The following is a 22,092-nucleotide window of genomic DNA, read 5'->3' on the forward strand; positions in this document are numbered from 1 at the left end:
GAACATGAAATGGGTTATCAGCATAGGATAATGGATTCAATTTCTCTACTGGGTAATTACATCTTCTAGGTCCTATGGAGTCTAATATTCTGATCTGCGTGTCCTGCTGTATTCAACATTTCATTTCCATTTCACTTATCTTTATTATGTTGTCCAACTTGTCTCTGAAATTTAGTAAAGAACTGAAAATTTCAACTCTCTGTACAAAACATTAACAAGTTAAAATATCGTATGTGTCAACAAACTCAACTGACAACAAACTCAACCCCTCCCTACCACCACAGCCCCGTTGCTTCTGCCTCCTGCCCTGGCCCCATTGTCTCAGCCCAGCACACCTTTCAGAGGTTGTCCAGTGCACAGTCCTAGAGGACCCTTGACCATGCACAGCCCCTCCTCCATCTAGAGAGATTGTCCCTGTTTCTCCAGTAAAACCCTGGTCTGGGGAGTCTCCCATGGTGACAGGTGAGCACAGGGAGATGGGGTGGGGTGTGCTAGTCACAGGGACCCAGGTCCCCCGTGTGCAGGTTTGTTCCTCACCCAGGCCCATGCGTAAGTGGGCACATCTGGACACGGGGAAGCCCTGCCCTCTCTCCTCCCCAATCTCATCCTCTCCCCCCTCTATGGGGTGAAGGAGGGGCAGGCCCTGGTGAGGAAGTATTTTTAGAAGAATGTAATAATAGAAAATAATTGTAATAGATTAGTGGAAATAATTTCAAATAGTTCTAATAAAAACAAGTTAATAAATCAGGATAAGTGGTGTTCCTACATGTAGACAACATTTCACTGATTTAAAATAAATATAATTATGATATGTTGATAAATATTCTCTTCCTGGTTCTTTTAAAATCTGTGACTTCTCCATTTGAAAATATGAATAAAAATTCATCACCGATGGAGTTAAAAATTCAAGTTCACGTTGACAATACTCGGATTTCCACACTCATCTTCACTTCAGTGTCCAAGCCACTAACAGTTCACAACGTTTCTGTAAAAGTTATTTAATTCCCACTTGTCTTTCATGTGGCATAATATTTAGGGACAAAAACAAACAACAATCTGAAATGGAATAAGAAGTATTATTTTTTTAATTTTGTTCTCATTATATCTTTATTTCAATTTAAGTTCATTCATTTGTGATTTATTCCTTACTTAATACACTCCCACTTCATGTGGTGAATGCTAAAATTACAGTTATGAACCAATAATTGTCTTATGCCATAAATCAATATTTCTTGATATCTTAAATGTATTAAAATGCCATAATCTTTGGGACAATGTAAAGAAAAAATATTTTCCCTCATTGAAACATATCACAGATTAATACAGCACTGTGAAATTCAACTTTTTATCCACCTTTTATTTTAATTGTTTTCTTTATTAATCAGTATTTTAATTATGGTACTTTCTCAAAACTAAAATGAAGCTTGAAGTTTTTGAAATTTTTAAACTTTATAATCAGAATACATTTTCCTCTGACAATGGCTGGGGGGCAGATACCTGAGTGGAAACTTCCAGGTTTATCGAGTCTCTCTCCTGAGGCTTGACAGAGGGTCTCCCCATGGCGTGGACAGAGGGTGTCCCGGCCTCTCACTCCATGGTTGGGGCTCGTGGGGGTCGCCTCTGAGCACTCACCGGATGTTCCACCCCGTCCTGCTGCCACCTCATGGACAGAGCAGGGCCTCAGGGCTGGGCTTTTTGAGCTGGAGCTGGTGTCCATGTGTTGGACACTGTCCAAGATTCTGTCTATCAAGTGACTTTATTCCAGAGGGACAAATGCCCTTTTTGAGTTCACTGTCTTAATTGACATCATCCTGTCCCACATTCAGTGATAATTGGTTCACCGAGTTGTCAGAGGCAATTTTGTGTGTCGTCTGCACTCTGTAAAAAGCTTGTAATTAATCTTCATCTGAGGCCTCCTTCATCATCCACTGACCAGCCATGGGGATCCAGATGTGGCCCTGTCAAAAGCCACAGATGAGCCACATCCACAGGGAGTGGGCAAATGACCATCACCCCTGTGCGCACTTCTTGGGGGGATATGCAGAGGTGCTCGTGAAGAGGTTGAGGTTGGAGGAAGGGAAATGAATAAAGTAGGATGGAACTAATGGAAAGTGGGAAGGAAGACAAAGAGAAATTCACCAGAATGAACAACAGAGCAAAGAAAACTGGACCCTCTGAAGTGGGGTGTTTCATGCCCTCATGAGTTCCTTTGTGTGTGTTTGGTCACATATGCATGGCTGCTCCGCCTCACGCCTGCCTGTCTGGTTGGAATCTGAGTAGCTGCTGCTCGTGGGAGGTTCTCTGCGGTCTTCACGTGGGGAGGGGCCATGGTGTTGGCCATGGTCATGGGTGGTTGTGCGTGGTGTGCGGCTCCTGGGTGGCCGTCATGCCTGCTGGGTCCTCAGCCCCGTGGGAAGAGGCCTTTTGTGTGTGGCCTGGACTGTGAGATGCTTGGGAACGGTCAGTACCTCAGCGAGCAGATCATGCTACAGTGCTGACCAGAGAGGCTGCGTGTGGCATGTGCGTGTGATGGTCTCTGAGTCCTGCCACACCCGGGAGCCGCCGTCACCACCTCCACGTCAGAGGTGGTGCATGTGGCCGAGACTGAGAGGCTGGGCTGCGATTCTTCCTACGCAACATCCTCCACCATTTCCAGGTCGTTTAAGTAAATCTCTCAGTGATGTTGCGGTGATGAAAGAGTTACTGTGACTATTTTCTGTAGTTGGGCACGGACATTAAAATGACTTCTCCAGTGAAGTAAGAAATGCCGCCGTTACCATCCACCCCTGAAAGGCTAATTTATCTTCCAACATGGGCTCTGGGAGCCTGGTTTGGGCCCCATTGTGCAGCCATCGCAGGCCACATGGGTCGTGGTCAGTTCTCAAACATGAAGATGCTTTTGTGGCCTTGATCGAGTTTTCAGGCCTGTAACGCTGACCCAGGGTCTGACCGGCTCTCCCGCAGCATTTCTCTGGTGTCTCCGGCACTCTGGGTCTCAGACGATGCTGCCCTCACATCCCTGTGTCCCTTGGTACACGGTCCCCATTAACGTGTGTGTTCATGTTCTGGCCCTGGTGTCCACATCACAGACACACATGCAAGACCCAGCGCAGGGGCCTATTTCGGGGATGGCGTCTTTGAGGCGCAAATGCTTTCTAGGGTGTGGGGCCACTAGTCCATGTGCCCTCATGCCCTTCTCCTTGGAGTGTGTCCTCACAACACTCTGGGGTGGGAGTCATGGCAGACCACGTGCACCTGTGGTCAAAGCAGAACCATCCACCATGGCCGGTCCTGGCCCCAACAAAGTGCCAGCCACAGCAATGAATACATAGTGTGGGTCCACACTCAGTGGGTACCACCCAGCTCTGAAAGGATGAAATCATGTCATTTTCGACAGCATGGCTGGATACTGAGGTGATTTTAAGAAGTGAAATGAGCGAGAGAGTGAGAGACAGACGAGGATGGTCTCACTCATCTGTGGAACAGAAATACAGAGAAGCTCCATCACCAAATGCAGCAAAAGCAGATGTCAGGCTTAGTGAAAAAATGTGCTGTACTTGAGGGAACAGAGAGAAGCAAGGGGACACGCATGGAAGAAGAGGAGGCACTAACGGGTGTTGTGTGGACTGCGGGGGGCACTGTGCCCACAGAGTGGGAAATTAACCCCAATATTAAAGCAACCAAAACCCGTGAATAAAGCATTTCTGGGATGGTGGCAAGTTGTAAATTTGCATAACCTCACGCGATGCCACTGATGAAATCAACTTTCTGGCTCAACAGAGATTTAGAAGTTTGGTCCACAGGAAAATAGAAAATATTTAAGAAATCTGACCAGGGCCTGATGTAAGTGTCCCAGGGAATAGAAATCTTTGCTCAAAGACATTCGTAGAAATGACAATAATTTGAGAGATTTTCTAACACATTTTTTATTCTGAAATTTCAATTGACTCAAGTGCTGTGGTGTACAAACATTTTTTAAGAAAAGTTTTCATGGACTTAGCATGTCATGATCAGTAGGAAGTGCAGGGGTCACTGTGACCTGCTCCCGGGAAAGGCCTGAGGGAGGAACATCACCCCAGCTCATGTTCTCAGGGTGGGCAAGCTGCCGTGAGGCCCCGGGGTCTACTGCACAGAAGCTGCTGGAGAATGAAAACTGACATATAGTATCGTGCTGACCTTTACATAGCACTCTTTACATGGCATAATAAACAGCAGGTTCCAAGGTAGAAGGGAAGGGAAGGAAATGTCATCTACCCGAGTGTCGAAAGAAGTCCTGGTATGAGACTCAAAATACAACTGGGAATACTAAGGGAACCTGAAAGTAAACACACAGACAAATGTATAAAAAAACACATATTTTAAAAGTAGAAATGCAGTTCCTCAGCAAAATTCATACACTTTTTTTACTTTTATGACAGTCCATCCAACAGTGCAGTCCTGTTAGATCAAATCAGACATCATATAAATGAACATTCACATCCGTTGTGGGGTTCAGCATGGACTCCGATTCCCCAAGGATGCTTCCATCCTTCCATCTGCACATCCCTGGCAGATTCAGGAGGAGATTTCCTTGTCTTTTGAACAGAAACATGAATGTCTCTTAGAGGAAGACACTCCTTTAGGAATTGTAAGGGTTGGGGATGCCACTCTCAACTGTCTCCCCTCCCCTCCATAAGGACGGGGCCCTCAGTGGAGACAGACACGGGCTGTGGGAACCAAGTGCCCAGGACTGGGGTCCCATGAACCAAGTAATCCCAAGGACAGACAACATTTCCCACTGCATCATTTTACATGAATGTTGGTCATGTGTGAGTTCTAGAACATTCTTTCCACACCAAATACACTGTTTTTACAATGAACTGGATATAGTTTATGAATATCACACAGATTGAGGTTGGGCAAAGAATTGTGTTTTGGGGGAAACTAGAGCTAATGGAAAAATATGATAACAAATTTCTGTCAAAGGAGAAATCCTAATGCAAGAAGTCTATACATTCTAAGTGATGACATGCAAGAGTTAGAGGGGAAAAACAATAAATGAGGGGTTATAACTGTAGACTATGATATCTCACATCTTGGAGTACTGGCCATTTATCAGTCTCCCCACAGCCGACTTCATGGCTTGGTTCCTCAGACTGTATATGACAGGATTAAAGGTGGGGGGCACCATCGTGTAGAACATAGAAATGACCAGGTCAGACATGGATGGAGTCTCTGAGGTCGGCTTCAGGTAAGCAAAGAATCCAGTGGAGAGATACAGCACCACAACCAGCAGGTGGGGAAGGCAGGTGGAGTAGACTTTAGCCTTACCTTCTATGGAAGGAATCTTCCTGACAGCAGAGAAGATGTGGACATAGGAAATGATGATGAAAATGAAAAAGCATGTGCTCAACCCCACACTAATGAGAATGGGGACAAATCCACTCATAAGGTTTTCTGAGCAGGAAATAGCCAATAACTGGGGGACATCACAGAAGAACTGGTGGACCACGATAGACCCGCAGTAGGACAAGAAGGTTCCAGCTGTGAACATCACAGCATAGATACCCCCACCCAGCCAGGACACAGCTGTCAGCTGCACACACCTGTCCTTCCTCATGATGACGTCATAGTGCAGGGGGTGGCAGATGGCAGCATAGCGGTCAAGGCTCATCACCGTGAGCAGGTGAAGTTCTGTACCTGCTGACATAACCATCATGAAGACCTGGAGGACACAGCCCGGGAATGAGATGGAGCTGCTGTGCCTCAGAGAGTTGGCAATGGACTTGGGGACCATGGCTGAGATGAGGCAGAGGTCCATGAAGGACATACTCCTCAGGAAGAAGTACATGGGGGTTTGGAGGTGCTGGTCCAGAGTGGTGATGAGGACGATGAGCCCACTCCCCAGCAGGGTGCACAGGTAGACCAGGGAAAAGAGCAGTGGGTGCAAGAATTCCATGGTCCCATGGGTGGCGAACCCCAGGAGGATGAATTCTGTCATGGTCGAGAGATTAGTCACCACTGGCGATATCATCTGTAAAAAAAGGAAACAGGAAAAAAATCAAATCTTCCAATATTGAATATAAAATTGTTCATAAGCATAGGATAATAATTCAGTCTATTTACCAGGTAATTACTCCTTTGAGGTTTGGCGGAGTCTAAATCTTCAACAGTGTGTCTGCTGTACTCAACCTTTTTTTTAACCATCTCATGTGTCATTTTATTTTGTCCAACTTGTCTCTGAAATTTGGTAAAGAGGAAAAATGTCAACTCCCTTATAAACCTGAACAAATAAGAATCTCATGTGTCAACAAACCCAAGTGACAGCCCTCCCTATTTTTCCCTAGTCTTGCTCTCCTACATCATGCCCAGGCCCCAGCATCTTAGCTCAGCACGCCTCCCAGAGGTTGTCCAGGGCACAGTGACCATGTCCAGCCCCCCTCCTCACCCTGGAGAGTCTGTCCCTGCTCCTCCAGCACAGCCCTGGTCTGGGGAGGCCCCACGGTGACAGGTTAGCAGGGTAATGGGGTGTGCGGGTCCCTGTTTTCCTGCTTCCCAGGACCCAACACTGTCATGGAACTGAATGATCTGGGCTAAGCATCCCCATGCGGCATGTCCTGACGCCGCCTCTGTCAAATTCCTGCCCCTGTGGCCTCACTGCTGACTCCTGCTCCGTCTCCTCGTCTCCTCATCTCCCTGAACCTGACTCCCCCACATCTGAGGACTCAGAGACCATGTTTCCTGCAGAGTCTCCTCCTAGGTCACACCCACACATCCCTCCTGCAGGATGGGCTCATCCACCCCCGGGTACCTCCCGGCCCCTCTGTCCCCCTCAGACTCATGCACATCTGTGCAGGGAGGAGGCAGCTCCAGAGCTGAGCCAGACGGTCTGTGTGTGTGGCTGTCCCTGCCGGTCACGGGGACCCGGGTCCCCCAGGTGCAGGTTTGTTCCTCTCCCCAGGCCCCTGTGTGAGTGGGGATGTCTGGTCACGGGGCATCCCTGCCCACTCTCCTCCCCCCAATTTCATCCTCTCCCCCCTCTGTGGGGATGACAGAGGGACAGGCCCTGGTGATGGCAGTATTTTTAAGGAAAATGTGGTGATTAAGCTTACTGCAAACAATTAAAAATAGTTTAATAAAAATAATAAACTAAATCAGTTGCTAAAGTGGTCTAGATGTAGAAATCTTTTGATTACAGTAAATATATTGACAAAATATGTTTTGATCAAACCCCTTCCTGGCTTTAAAAAAAAAAAAAAAAACTGTTACTTCTTCCTCTGACAATATCATTTACAATCTCTGAGTGATGGATTTGGGGAAAAATCCCAAGTTCTTGTCCATAGTCTATGTCCATGGCACCCTCACTTCAGTATCAGAGCCATGAAACTGTCACCAATGTTGCTGTAAAAAGTTAATGAATTTCTACTTGACTCTTACAGATCTCATCACCTTTTGGGACACAAAGGAATAATATTCTGATTTTTTATAATAAAATTTTAATTTCAACTCAGGTTTAGTTTTTATCACAAATCAAAATCTGATGATGCTATTAAAATTCAAAATATTTAGAATAGTTACATGAAAAACCATTATTTCCTCTCATTGCAATTCATGCCAGAATAGGGAATTGTGGAAATCAGCAACTTGTGCATCTTTAGAATTTATTAGTTTTTATAATCTACAAAATGAGTATTTTAACTGCTCTTCAAGTCAAAAATGAAGTTTGAAATAGAAAAATTTTCAATTCTGAATTGATTCTCCTCTGTAAACAACTGGTAGCAGATACCTGCAGTCTGGGGGGAAGTTCCTGCTGCCGTATCCTGTCTCTCCTGAGGTTGTGGCCATGGCGTGGACAGAGGGCATCCGGGCCTCTCACTCCATGGCCGGGGCTCATGGAGTTGCCTCTGAGCACTCACAGGATGTTCCACCCCGTCCTGCTGCCACCTCATGGACAGAGCAGGGCCTCAGGGCTGGGCTATTTGAGCTCTGGAGCTGGTGTCCACATGTTGGACACTGTCCAGATTCCAGCCCTCAGGGACCTTCCTCCAGAGGGACAAGTGCCCTTTTTGAGTTCACTGTCTTAATTGGCGTCGTCCTATAGCCCATTCAGTGATAATTAGTACAATGAGCGTGCCAGAGCCAATTTCATTAGTTGTTTACATTTGTGTGGACAGGACTGCGGCTCCTCCTCCTCCAGGCTCCATCACCCTCCACAGACTGGCCACGGGGGACCTGGGTGTTGAGCACATGATGAGCCAACTCCAACGGGCGCTAGAAAGTCACTGTCACCCACTGTGTGCTCTCTGTGGGGAGACCTGAGAGATGGGCGTGAGGAAGATGTAGAAATGTGGAGGCAGGAGGTGGGGAGGGAGAGGAGGAAAACCAAGAAATATGTGAATTTGCTCATGTTACTAAATATTTTTATTTAAATGCCATTTTATTCTCAGTACCTATAAATGTGATACAACCTGAATCCTTGTATTCAACTAAATCTTGTGTTTCTCTTACAATTCGGGGAGTCCTGAAGGGGTGCTGTCTTTGGCATGTCCACTTCCTGGTCTGTGTCTTGGGCTCTGAAACAGCAGTGGGGGGGACCCTCTCCCACTGTGTGTGCTCATACCCACCGGGGCAGGGTGCACAGACAACCGGCTATTTGGGGAGGGAGACGGGGCAGTCCTGGGCCCCATGCACTGTCCTGCCCCATGCCCTGTGAACACCAGGGCCAGCCTACAGCTGCTTCAGCAAGATGGTGCCCGCCACAGGGGGAGGCTGAGCTGGACACCCTGGGGTGGGGAGGGGAGGGAGACCAAGCCCTGGGCTGTGCTAGGCTCACAGACACTGCCCCAAGGCCCCTCTGCAGCCTGGCTCCTGACCCTCAAAGTCCCTCCAACCCGGTTGAGGACCTGCCCACCCTGAGGGCCACAGGAAAAACCACTGGGGCCACACTCTGCACCAGTGTGCGCCAGCGGGGGTCAGCCTGGGCCCCGTTCAGTCAGCTCAGGCTTCAGCACCTGCCCCAAAGCCCGCGGCCACCTGCCCCCGCCGGCCAGCGGCTGCCTGTGCCAGGCGCCAGGTGTCTCGTCCCGGCGGTGCCCCCAGAAGCGTGAGCTGCACTAGGCACACGGGCAGCACTGGCCAGTATTGTGGTCACCACCGGTCACCGCAAGGCCGGGCAGCTCGGGTCAGGGGGCGCTCGTGCGAGGTCCCCCCTGGCCCCAGAGGCGGCATCAGAGCCAGAGTGTCCACAGCTCTGGGGAGTCCGGACAGCACCCACACTCTGAGGCGCGGGCCGGGCCTCGGGCCGCCTCGGCCAGCGGGGACGCAGGATGGACCCGAGGCCGCGTCTGGACGGGCTTCGGCTTCTCTGCCTGCCCCTGCGGCGGCCGCGGGCTCTTCTTTCTCCCTCAGCCTCCGTGTCCCCTTCCCTGACCCCGGGCGCGCAGTCCCCCCTCTCCTCAGAGGCCGGCCCATCTCTCCTTGCACGGGCGCACGCGCAGCTCCCTCCTCAGGCCACGGCCCTCCTGGGTGGACCCCCTCAGCCATGGGCAGCACCTCTTGGGCTGCCCCGCCCACAAGCCCCATGAGACCTCGTTTCAACCCTGCATCTGATTGGGCCAGGGCCTGTCCGCCCTGGCGCCTGATTGGTCCACTCCCGTCCCGAAAGTGCGGCTCTCCACACAAGGGCCCTGAGGCGCCAGGGCCAGGAGCAGCTGCTGGTGGAGCCACAGGAGAGAGGCCGCACCCCGCCCCCAACGCGGGCTGCTCCGCGTGCCAGACACCCCTCTGACACCCCGGGTCAGGCTAAGATCCACCAGTGCCCAGCCCAGCTCAGAGCCTGGACCTGCCTGAGCCAGTCCTGCTGCCTAGAGTACCCGGCCCTGCCCCTCTCCCCTCTGGTGAGTGTCCACCCGCCAGAGCGATGAGCTCACACTCAGCACAGGGGTGGAGGGGCATGGGAAGCACCAGCTCTCACAAGCGTGTTAGCAGCTCCTCCATCCTGATGCAGCCATGACTAGACATAGGAGAAATTAAAACTCTAATTACTGCTAAGTACACGGAGAGATGCGAATGTGTGTATTGTGTGATGTCAATGCTACAACATTCAAAAAAAGCCACCGGAACACACATGGAGGGTCAGTGTTGGCCAGCAGATGAGGCAGGACACAAACAGCAGTGCCAGAGGGGGTGGGCGAGTGAAAGGTGCTGAGTGATATCACCATAATGAATGTGTCACTGCAGGATTGTCCCCAGCATAGAAGATAAAAAGCCAGGTGAGAAGCCCTGATGCAGGCTAGGGGTGTGGATGAGGCCGCAGGTCTCTGCGCCTGTGTGGGAGAGAGGAGCACCTTGATGTTATGTGCTGTGGATGAGGGCACCCATTGGCAGGTTTAGAGGCTAGAAGGAAACTCTCTGACCCTCCTGCCAAATTCATAAATTTTAAAATGGTCTAAAAACTAAAGTCTGAAAATAACATTTAAGGTAAATATTCTGAAATATTACTGAGTAATTACAAGTGGAATCTAATACTGAAAGAGCAGTAGGCAGAGGCATTACTCCTTAGTCTCCCCTTCATCAGTCTCCCCACAGCCGACTCATGGCTTGGTTCCTCAGACTGTATATGAGGGGATTAAAGGTGGGGGGCACCACCGTGTAGAACATAGAAATGATCAGGTCAGACATGGACGGAATCCCTGAGGTCGGCTTCATATAAGCAAAGCATGCAGTAAATAAATACAGTATCACAACCAGCAGGTGGGGAAGGCACGTGGAGTAGGCCTTGGCCTTACCTTCTGTGGATGGGATCTTCCTGACAGCAGAGAATATGTGGACATAGGAAATGATGATGGATATGAAATGGCAGATAACCAACACTGTGGACAAGTTCATTCATCAGATTTTCTGAGCAGGAAATAGCCATTAACTGGGGGACAACGTCACAAAAGAACTGGTGGACCACGTTGGACCCACAGTAGGACAAGGAGAAGGTTCCAGCTGTGTTCATCACAGTATAGAGACACCCCCCCACCCAGCCAGGATACAGCTGTCAGCTGCACACACCTGTCCCTGCTCATGATGACGTCATAGTGCAGGGGGTGGCAGATGGCAGCATAGCAGTCAAGGCTCATCACCGTGAGCAGGTAAAGTTCTGTAACTGCTGACATAACCATCATGAAGACCTGGAGGACACAGCCTGGGAACGAAATGGAGCTGCTGTGCCTGAGAGAGCTGGCAATGGACTTGAGGACCGTGACTGAGATGAGGCAGAGTTCCGTGAAGGACAGACTCCTCAGGAAGAAGTACATGAGGGTGTGGAGGTGCCAGTCCAGGGTCGTGATGACGACGATGAGCCCGTTCCCCAGCAGGGCGCACAGGTAGACCAGGGAGAAGAACAGTGGGTGCAAGAAGCCCATGGTCCCATGGGTGGGGAACCCCAGGAGGACGAATTCTGTCACAGCTATGAGATTCGGAACCACTGGAGACATCATCTGCATGAAAATGTGGAAGAAATCAGCCCTGTCCGGTCTCCCTAGGCTGTGTAACTGAGCGCCTCACAACAATCACAGCAACTGCTCACCACCCACACTCCTGGTCTTCCCATGTCTCATCCCCAGTCATTCTCTGAGTAGCTTCGTCCTGTCAAAAAATTGCATTTTCGGGCCTCCCCTGGTGGCACAGGTGGTTGAGCACCGCACTATGAAGCTGACAGTAGCCTCTGCAGCACTGGTTCAATCCCGGCCAGCTGGCGAGGGTCCCACATGGTGCAGCAAACCTCTCCTGTCACGCCCGCTGCTCCCCTCAGCAATGTGTTTCATCAGCCTGCCTGTTCTTTTCCCTGCTCTGTCTCTGGTGAATCCTCTCGCCCTCCCACACGTCTGGTCTGTACCCTGGTTCTTGTATAAATAGATAAATCTTTAAAAATTGCATTTTCACTCTGAATGTGCTGTTACATCGTCCAAGCTTTTCATATGAAACACACTAAAGATTTGAAATTTCAACTTACAGTAGTAACAAGACCTAGAAATACCCTCCCATATTTTCCAATAAATCGAACGACCAGAGGACCGGGCCTGCCTGTGTCTGTCCTTTCCTCCCGGGCTGTGCCAAGCCAGCCCATGGCCCGCCATCCAGGAATCCAAAATCAGCAAGCCCCGGCGAGCAGCACCCTGTGCCAGAAGCTGCTCTACCCGCCCCACGTGACACGTCCCTGCCTGCTGTCTGCAAAACCCCATGCAGAGGGGCTCAAAGCTCTGAGATTTTACTAGGAGGTTAAGGAGACACTGAACTGACTGTGCTTGTCTCATTACAAAATCAATATTCACCACCACATGAAAGGTCTCAAGTCATCAGACATTGCCTCAACACTCTTTTTTTTATTTTTTTTTTTATTTTTTTTTTAAATAGTTTTTTTTTTTTTTTATAGAGGCATGTTTTTATTTATTTATTTATTATATTTGTTTGTCTTGTTTATACATGCACTGGGTACAGTCAGAAGCGCGGGAGGGTGAGAGAATTCACCAGAGCCAGAGCGGGGAGCAGAGCAGGCAGAAGGGCTGAAGTACACTGCTGAGGGGAGCAGCGGGTGGCAGGAGAGGTCTGCGCACCATGTGGGATCCTCCTCCGGTGGCCGGGGAGCAGCCGGGGATCGAACCGGCGCCGCAGAGGCCGCGGGCAGCTTCGCAACCCAGCGCTCAACCGCTGCGCCACCGGGGAGGCCCTCCTCAACACTCTTGAATTTCCATCTGACTCAGTCATATCATATACTAGGGCAGCTATAGAACCAGATGATTGTAATATGTACTCAGTAATGGGGCAAAACTATTAAAATCACAATCAGAGCTACAACTTCATTTAAAGAGAGAAAAAACTATTTTCTTCACTGAAACTGCTCCCAACAGTTGGCATTGAAAACTGCACAATTTCTGGGCCTCCCTGGTGGTGCAAGGGGTTAAGCACAGCACTGTGAAGCTGTCCACAGCCACTGCAGCATGAGTTCGAGCCCCAGCCAGGAAGCTAACCCCCATGGCTTGTCGGTCCGTCCCGCAGGCCGACGGGGTTAGGGAACACGGCAAAGGGGCTGGGAATGAAAGATACATACACTCACTTGGCTGGAAGCAGGAACTCTCTTTATTACTGAGGGGCAGGGATATATATATATATATATATATATATATATATATATATATATAGGAAAGTCTGCACATGCGCTTTATGTGGCCTGCACATGTGCTTTACGTGGCCTGCACATGTGCTTTACGTGGATCTTATAACATCCGGTTATTATTGCATCAGCTTTTGCCGAATCATGCTTCAGCGGAAGCAACCACTACCCCAGGTCCCTCTGCTGGTGAGCCCTGTACTAACAGCTCCCCCGTTTTTACGTTTAAAGAAAAAAGGAGGGGGGACGCACCGGGGCCTGTCTTAGGTTGTGGCGGTCATGTTCACATGCTTACCTATCATGGCCACCCACCATCAGATTCCTAGGTAAGGTAGTGGAGCTGTCTTAGGTTGCAACGGATTACACCGCCATCTTACCCGTCATTGGCCTGCAGGTGGTCAAGGGCAATATTGACCCACACGCCAGGGTCTGCAGTGCATTGTAACGGAGAGTACCGTACCTGTTGCAGAGCCAGTCGTAGGGCCCTGCGTCTTTAGCACTGGTGCCACAGGATGTAGAAGATGATTCCCAGGTAGAAGAGGATTGTACCTAGGAGTGATATTGCTCACCCCAAGGATTTTGTCAGTCCCCAGGCCTTTGTGATTAGCCAATTGTGCAGTAAAATTGAGAAAGTTTTGGTTCCACGGGCCGCGCAGGTAGGCATTAAGGGTATGAACTTGAAAGGAATGGTTGGAAAGGTTGGCAGGTGTAACACACGTGAAGACATAGGTAGGAATACAAGGAACATGAGCAGTTAAAGTCAATAAGTCAATTTCTTCCTGTATTAAGGAAACTTGTTGATTCAACTGGAGTAGTCCAACTGCGAGATGGTTGTTGATGGAATTTTGTGTGAGAAAGGCGCTGGAGACTCTTTCTGAGAGAAGGTTGATGGTATCTGCGTTGAGTTTGGAGTTGGATAGAGCTAGGCCGCCGACCACCACGGCCGCAGCTGCCAGCGTCGAGAAGACGGAGATCAAGGCGCCAACAACCAATGGTGGACCTGCTTGTCGATTTTGGATGATTACCTGAGAAGTAGACTCAGACACATTGACAGGCATAATAACAACCTTAGGGAAATGCATGACAACAAAGGAATTGCTGAGGGTTCTGGACCAACAAGAGGAAAGGTGACAGCTACAATTGAAGGAGGATTGATTGTTGAACGATAGATTGAAAGACACTATATAAAAAGGAGACAGGACGCAAACACCTGCTTGAACAGTAAAATTAACTTTGGAACTGAGAGTGGCATTGTCAGAGAGAGTGCTGGGATGGTTACCATAGGTAGCATTATAGGAAGGGAATTGCAGAGAAACCAGCCAGAGCGAATGGGATGTTGTCCTTCAGTGGAGTGGGGTTCTCTATGGAGCACCGTAGGCACGGAGGGGGGATGGGGACCAAAGAAGGAGAGACTACCTTTTGTCCAGTTTATGTCAGCGGTCGTCATTATAGTAAGGGGAATGCAAGGGGGAAAGGTGATATTCTGTGTGGTTGCGGTAAGATGTAGTGATGACAAATAAATAGTAGAGGGGCTGGTAAAGTTACTAGCGGAGGTCAAGGGTGTAGAAGGGAGTCCAGTGGTGGAATTGGTAGACAAGAATGATGGGAGAATACCCCCCTTTCTGGAAACCAGCAGAAGGAAAGGAGGATTATTAACTATCGTCCAGTGAATCGTGTTGCAAAGGAGGGGGGGTGCTTGCAGTTGGAGATGGAAGAGTAGTAGCAGGTGGAGGATCATCTTCAGAAGGTCAGCCAAAGAGGGATCCAACGAGGCTGAGGTTGACCTGGAGGAAAGATCCTCACGGGATGTTTGAGAAGGGCTTGAGGAGATGAATTTTGAAAGAGCACAAGCCCCCAGAAGTAGAGTGGGAAGGGAGGGATACAGGTGAAATCGTATCATCCTAGAGTTTTCTTAGTTGAGCATTTTGGGGGATTTTTGTATGTGTGTTTGTTTTTTAAATTGCTGATTCAATCTCCTTACTAAAAATCTATCTGTTCAGATTTTCTATTTCTTTGAATCAGACTTGGAAGAGTACATATTTCTAGGAATTAATCTATTTCTTCTAGATAGCCAAATGTGTTAGTGTATATTTGCTCATAATAGAATATTATGATCCTTTATATTTCTGTGGTATCAGGTATAATGTCTACTTTTTCATGACCAATTTCATTTGAGCATCTCTATTTTTCTTGGTTAATCTAGCTAAAGTTTTCACTATTTTGTTTTTTTTTTTTAACTTAGTTTTGCTGTATTTTTATGGTCTTTTTAGTCTCTATTTCATTTGCTTTCATTCTCATTGCCATATATTATTTCCTTCTACTAAGTTTTAGCTTAATTTGTTCTCATCATCTGTGTATAATTTCTTCAAAGTCATGTGAAATTTAAAGGCAATTTCTTTCTCATAAGGAAGATACTTAGATATTAAATGCTGAGTTATTTAGATATTAAATGTATTAAGTTTGTACAGTAGAGTAAATGTCCATGGTATTTTGAAGGAAAGAATGGAAGGAGAGGAAATGAGGAAGGCGAGGAAGGAAAAGAAGGTGACAGGAAAAAGAAAAGGAAAGAAAGGGAGGGATACCGCCAATTTTTGGTTGACGGTGGTGGTCTATCATAGGGAGGTGGATCGTCTGTATTGTCCTCCACATCCCCCTCGTCGGAGGAAGAGTCCTCCATCAGCTTTGTGGAATGGGAATGGGACACGGAAACGGCCGCGGCCTCCGTGGCTGCGCATGCTGCGGGTGGAGTTTCACTTTCGGATTGGGCCACGGAGCGTAGGGCCTCAGCCGCCAGTTCGCAAGCAGCCTGTCCCCCTTCACTGAGGGTATTGTGAATTAACTGCCACACCAAAAGGATACGGGGGGCGGGGGACTGTTTGGGCTCCGTAGAGATCCCTGTGAAGAAGAAGATCTGCCTTGACCTTTTCCCAATTTTGTACAGAAACCGTGTCCTGCTGAAGGAACCATTTGCTGGTATTTGCGAGGACTGTGACTAGATTATGAAGGGTCTAAATTTACAGGAGTTACATAATTTTTAGGGAGAAGTTGTAGGGCTCTAACAAGTTGGCCCTTGGACATGGTATTGCCCATGATGCCAATCACTTACCAAATCCTTACCTTACTGATTGATCGGTCCCTCAGAGGATCCCTCGCACTCATGTCCCACGCTGGGAGCCACTTGTCCGTTCGTCCCACAGGCTGACGGGGTTTGGGAACACAGCGGAGGGCCTGGGGATGAAAGATGCATACACTCACTTGGCTGGAAGCAGGAACTCTCTTTATTACCGAGGGGCGGGGATAGATAAAGGAAAGTCTGCACATGCGCTTTACGTGGCCTGCACATGAGCTTTACGTGGATCTTATAACATCCGGTTATTATTGCATCAGCTTTTGCTGAATCATGCTTGAGTGGAAGCAACCACTACCCCAGGTCCCTCTGCTGGTAAGCCCTCTACTAACAATGGCTCAGTAGACCTCTCCTGTCTCCCTGCTGCTCCCCTTAAAGTGTATTTCAGTCAGTCTGCCTGTTCTGTTCCCTGCTCTGTCTCTGGTGGATCCTCTCACCCCTACACCTCTGGCCTGTACCCCAGTTCTTGTGTGCATAAATAAATCTAAAAAGAAAAAAGAAAACTGCACAATTTTTGCAAAAGGCAATAAAAATACCCCTTTAGATATTACTACATTTATTGTGAAATGAACAATTTCTACTTTGTTCTCAAATCTAGAAATTTTAAAACCTATGGATGTATTTATTTATTTATTTATGTATTTATGCAAACACTGGATACAGTCAGAAGCATGGGAGGGTGATAGAATTCCCCAGTGCCAGAGCAGGGAACAGAACAGGCAGACAGACGGAGGACACTACTGAGGGCAGCAGCAGACGTGGCAGGAGAGGTCTGCACTCTGTGTGGGACCCTCGCCGGGGCCGGGGATCAAACCAGCGCTGCAGAGGCTGTGGGCAGCTGCGCAGCCCAGCGCTCAACCGCTGCGCCACCGGGGAAGCCCTAAAACCTATGGATTTTTAAAAATTGCAATGTTTTCATCGCTGAGGTAATATCGCTTGACAGGGTGAACATGGCCTAGGGGGTAGCCCCCCAGCTGCGGCGTCTCCACACCCATTACCCCAGCACCACAGACCTCACCTGGCCTCATCTACTGCCCTGTCCCCTGCACCTGTGGTCCTGCCCGGCACGTCGGTGACTGGTTCAGCTCCGGTTTGGCTCTGGGCCGCCCCGGAGGGCCTCTGGGTCTCTTTCAACTCTGGCTTCCATGACAGCACCATCCCCTTAACCCAAGTGACTTTCCCAGACACACGCCAGCACAACCCCCACAGCCTGTGGAGGAAAGTTGTCTTTTAAATTTTGCTTCCTGCTAAGCCAGCGAGTGGCGTGCACAGAGGACATGTCAGATCCCAGCTGTGCGGCCATGATGCCGGCTCTGAGGCCTCAGAAAACTCAGGGCAGTCAAGAGTCTGACTCCAGGGCAGGGGCCTGAGGAGCTTTGACCTTCCTGCTGGTCCTCCGGGTGCTCTCCGTCCTCGATCCCGACCCAGGCTCATCCCTGGGGAGGAGGGCTGTGCTCTCTCCTCGCTCACCTGCTTAATTGGCCTCAACCTAAAATAACCATCACTGAGCAGTTAGGGCACTGAGTGTATCAGAGGTGATTTCCTTAGTTATTACCCAGGGAAGACTGGACCTGGTTCCCCCTCAGGCCCCATCCCCTCCCCTGACCAATGTGGGGACTTGGTGTGGCCCTGTGGTCAGAGCCACAGATGAGCCACATCCACAGGGAGCTGGAAAGTCACTGTCACCCACTGTGCACCCTTCATGGGGGAGGTCGGAGGTGGGGGAGGGTGATAGGGCAGTGGTGGAGGCAGGAGAGGGAGCGAAGGAGGAAAACCAGGGAGAAATTCCCCAAGAGCCAAAAGGGGAAGCACCTGAATCTTCTAACATGAGAATTTGTTCATGTCTCTCAGAATTTGTTTATTTAAAAATGCCATTTATTTTCAGCACCTATAAATCTGTCACTACATTTGAACTGTTGTGTTTGTGACAGAGGTTTGTGTTTATCTCCCAATGTGGGTCAGTCCTGAGACGGCGCTGTCAACGTATCCACGGGGTGGTCTGTGTCTCAGACTCTGACACAGCAAATTGGGGATCCCTCTCCCGAGTGTGGCTCTCCCCATGCTCACAGACTTTCCAGCTCCCTGTGAGCGCTCACAGACAACAGGGGGTATTGGTGAAAGAGACACAGTACAGTCCCAGGGCCCACCTACGGTCCTGCCAGTCTCTGCAGCATCTGCCAGGCCATGCCAACTGCCCAGCAATATGGCTCTGCCATGAGGGAAGCAGAGCCAGAGCCCTGGGGTGGGCATGGTTGGGGGGGCGCATCCCAGCTTGAGGGTGCTCTGGGGTGCTGCTCCCTAGGCTCTGCCACAGCCCCTGCCCTTGGACCCTCTGACAGCCTCACCACCCTCTTCTGGGCCCGCCATCCTGAGGCCACACACCAACATCGGTTTCCCGACTGGGCATGTACCCACACCCATGGGGGCCCTGGGTCGGCCTGGGCCCCGATCCGACCAGCCCAGGATACAGCGTCCACCCCAGCCCTGTGTCCATTGTGGTGAATGGGCAGCACTGCTGTATGTGCGAGGCTGAGAGTGGACCCACCTGACCCATGTCCCAGACCTCCCTGAGCCTTTCTCTCTTGTTCCCTAAAACCCCAACCAGCTGTGCCAGAGTACCCAGGTCACAGCTCCTGTGGGGCAATGGGCCGGGCTGCTCAGCCATGGAGGAAGCCAGAGCCCAGGCCATGGTCACTGATCCAGGTCTGATGATGACCCCCTGGGATTTGGGCAAAGGATAGTTAGTGCTTGACTCGGGCAGGCTACCCAGGACACCAGCCCCCAACCTTGTCTGGACCGGGCTGCCTATGGGAGGGGCAGTTCCCCCTGTAGAACCCTGATTTTATGGGGTAATAAGCTGCCCCACTGCACATAGGTGACAGGTAGATTGAGACAAGGAGACACCCTCACACTCCAGGACAACAGCTTTGTCATAGGGGCCCAGAGGCAGTAGAAGGTGTGGAGAAAGGCCACTGTTGTACTGCTAGTGGACAAGGACAGTGAAAATTTACATAGAGCACCCCACATTTCCTTAAAAAATGCAGGACAGATTCCAGCAGCAGGTCACACGCGGGCACGGGCAGAGCAGGACTCTCCCACGGCTCTGCAATCATCACGGCGGCGTCATCCACAGCAGCCCCACTCGCCCCACTGGACAAGGACCAGATGGTGGCGCATCCACACCTGGGCAGGCACCGACAGGGAGAGGTCAGAGTCCTGTGAAAGGAGAGGGTTTGAGAAATACATGCAACAAAGCAGGTCATACATGGACACACACAGGGGGGGGAGTTGCAGAGAACAGGCATTTGAGCAGGAAACACTGTAATAGTCTTGGGGAACAACTTCCTGAGGGCTCTAAGAAGGCAGGGGAAGACGTGGGGGACAAAGAGGGACTGGTGTCCCTGTGACATAACTACATGTGTCTGGCTGGAGGACATGGGTGTGCACTTGTAGACAGTCACTGTGACTGAGGAAAAGAAGGTCGAGCTTTTCTTGCTGGTGAAATGGCCCTTCATCAGTCTCCCCACAGCCGACTTCATGGCTTGGTTCCTCACAATGTGTATGACAGGATTAAAGGTTGGGGGCACCATCGTGTAGAACATAGAAATGACCAGGTCAGACATGGTCATGTTCTCTGAGGTTGGCTTTAAATAAGCAAAGAATCCAGTACAGAGAAACAGCACCACAACCAGCAGGTGGGGAAGGCAGGTGGAGTAGACTTTGGCCTTACCTTCTGTGGATGGGATCTTCCTGACAGCAGAGAAGATGTGGACATAGGAAATGACTATGAAAATGAAACAGCAGATACTCCAGACCACACTAATGAGAATGGGGACAAGTTTGTTCATCAAATTTCCTGAGCAGGAAATAGCCAGTAACTGTGGGACGTCACAGAAACTGATGGACCACGTTGGACCCACAGAAGGACAAGGAGAACGTTCCAGCTGTGTGCATCACAGCATAGAGACCCCCACCCAGGCAGGAAACAGCTGTCAGCTGCACACACCTGTCCCTGCTCATGATGGTATCATAGTGCAGGGCGTGGCAGATGGCAGCATAGCGGTCAAGGCTCATCACAGTGAGGAGGCTCATCTTTGCACCTGCTGAAAGAATCAGCATAAAGACCTGGAGGACACAGTCCGGGAAGGAGATGGAGCTGCTGTGCCTCAGAGAGTTGGCAATGGACTTGGGGACTATTTCTGAGATGAGGCAGAGGTCCGTGAATGACAGATTCCTCAGGAAGAAGTACATGGGGGTGTGAAGGTGCCGGTCCAGGGTGGTGATGAGGATGATGAGCCTGTTCCCCAGCAGGGTGCACAGGTAGACCAGGGAGAAGAGCAGCGGGTGCAAGAAGCCCATGGTCCTCTGGGTGGGGAACCCCAGGAGGACGAATTCCATCACGGCTGTGAGATTGGTCACCACTGGAGTAATAATTGGTCACCACTGTGTAATAATATTGAGCAGAATAATATGAGAGTGAAGCCTTCTAGTCTGAGTCTAGATGACACCTACAAGGACAGGTCACTCTCAGGTCACTCTTAGGGTGTGGAGTGGAGGAGCCTCGTGTCTCTCGCTTTCTGTTGGACCTTTTGCTTTCAGCTTCAGAAACACGCCTTTATAGCATAGGATCAGGGATTGGGAATGAGGGACATTTTAGCTGATCGTAGGATTCTGCTCTGGTTTATCTCATAGCCCCACTAGCAGCCCCTCCCCAACGCCCCAGCCCTGCTCTCCCGCCTCCTGCCCAGGCCCCAGCATCTCAGGCCAGCACACCTCCCAGAGGTTGTCCAGGACACAGTCCCTGTGAACACGTGACAATGCCCAGCCCCCCCTCCCACCCTAGAGATCCTGTCCCTGCTCCTCCAGCACAGCCCTGGTCTGTGGAGGCCCCACAGTGATGGGTGTGCAGGGAGATGGGGTGTGTGGGTCCCTGTTTTCCTACTCCCCAGGACCGGACACTGTCCTGGAACTGAATGATCTGGGCTTAGTGTCCCCGTGTGGCATGTCCTGACACCTCCTCTGTCAGATTCCTGCCCCTGTGGCCTCACTGCTGACTCTTGGTCCATCTCTTCGTATCCCTGCACCTGATCCCCACATCTGAGGACTCAGAGACCACGTTTCCTGCAGAGTCTCCTCCTGGGTCACACCCACACGTCACTCCTGCAGAATGGGCTTGTCCACCCCCAGGTCCCTCCCCAGCCCCTCTGTCCCCCTCAGACTCATGCACATCTGTGCAGGGAGGAGGCTACTCCAGGGCTGAACCAGATGGTCTGTGCATGTGGCTGTCCCTGCTGGTCACAGGGACCCGGGTCCCCCAGGTGCAGGTTTGTTCCTCACCCCAGGCCCATGCGTGAGTGGGGACGTCTGGACATGGGGCAGCCCTGCCCACTCTCCCCCCACAATCTCATCCTCTCTACCCTCTGTGGGGTGACAGAGGGGCAGGCCCTGGGGAGGCAGGATTTTTAGGAGAATGTGCTGATATGAAGTAAGTATAAGAGGTTAGAACAATAATTCAGCTATTATAATGAAAACAGGAAAATAGGACAAAATAAACTCTGAACCTAGTTTTGCGTATGTAAAAACTTTTCCAGTGATTTAGATACATATTTATATGGACAAAATTAGGCTTCACGTAGCTCTTTTGCTGTTGGAATTAAAATACAAGATTAGGTCCAAAATAGATATCACATGTGTATATGAACATAGATCATGGGAAAGGACATGGATTTCTGTCCGATTTACTTCATTGTTATAATAATTTGTGATGAATATGTGTAGCTTTCCTTTCTGATCTATTGTACTATTTAAATTTCTCTTGAGTTTCATCTTC

At 49.9% G+C, this 22,092-nt stretch overlaps 1 protein-coding gene across 1 annotated transcript in view; it reads right to left on the bottom strand.

The window, feature by feature from the left end:
* Positions 1–20,354, bottom strand: part of LOC119255073 (high mobility group protein B2-like) — a 58,262-nt gene extending 37,908 nt beyond the window's left edge. The window contains 2 exon segments of the mRNA XM_054699448.1: positions 19,310–19,445; positions 20,269–20,354. Coding sequence (XP_054555423.1) covers positions 19,310–19,445; positions 20,269–20,354 — 222 coding nt within the window.
* Between the last annotated feature and the right edge of the window lie 1,738 nt (positions 20,355–22,092).

This window comes from Talpa occidentalis, unplaced genomic scaffold (genome assembly GCF_014898055.3).
Source record: "Talpa occidentalis isolate TD23 unplaced genomic scaffold, MPIMG_talOcc4v2.1 talOcc4.3, whole genome shotgun sequence".
In the NCBI taxonomy this organism is placed as follows: Eukaryota; Metazoa; Chordata; class Mammalia; order Eulipotyphla; family Talpidae; genus Talpa; species Talpa occidentalis.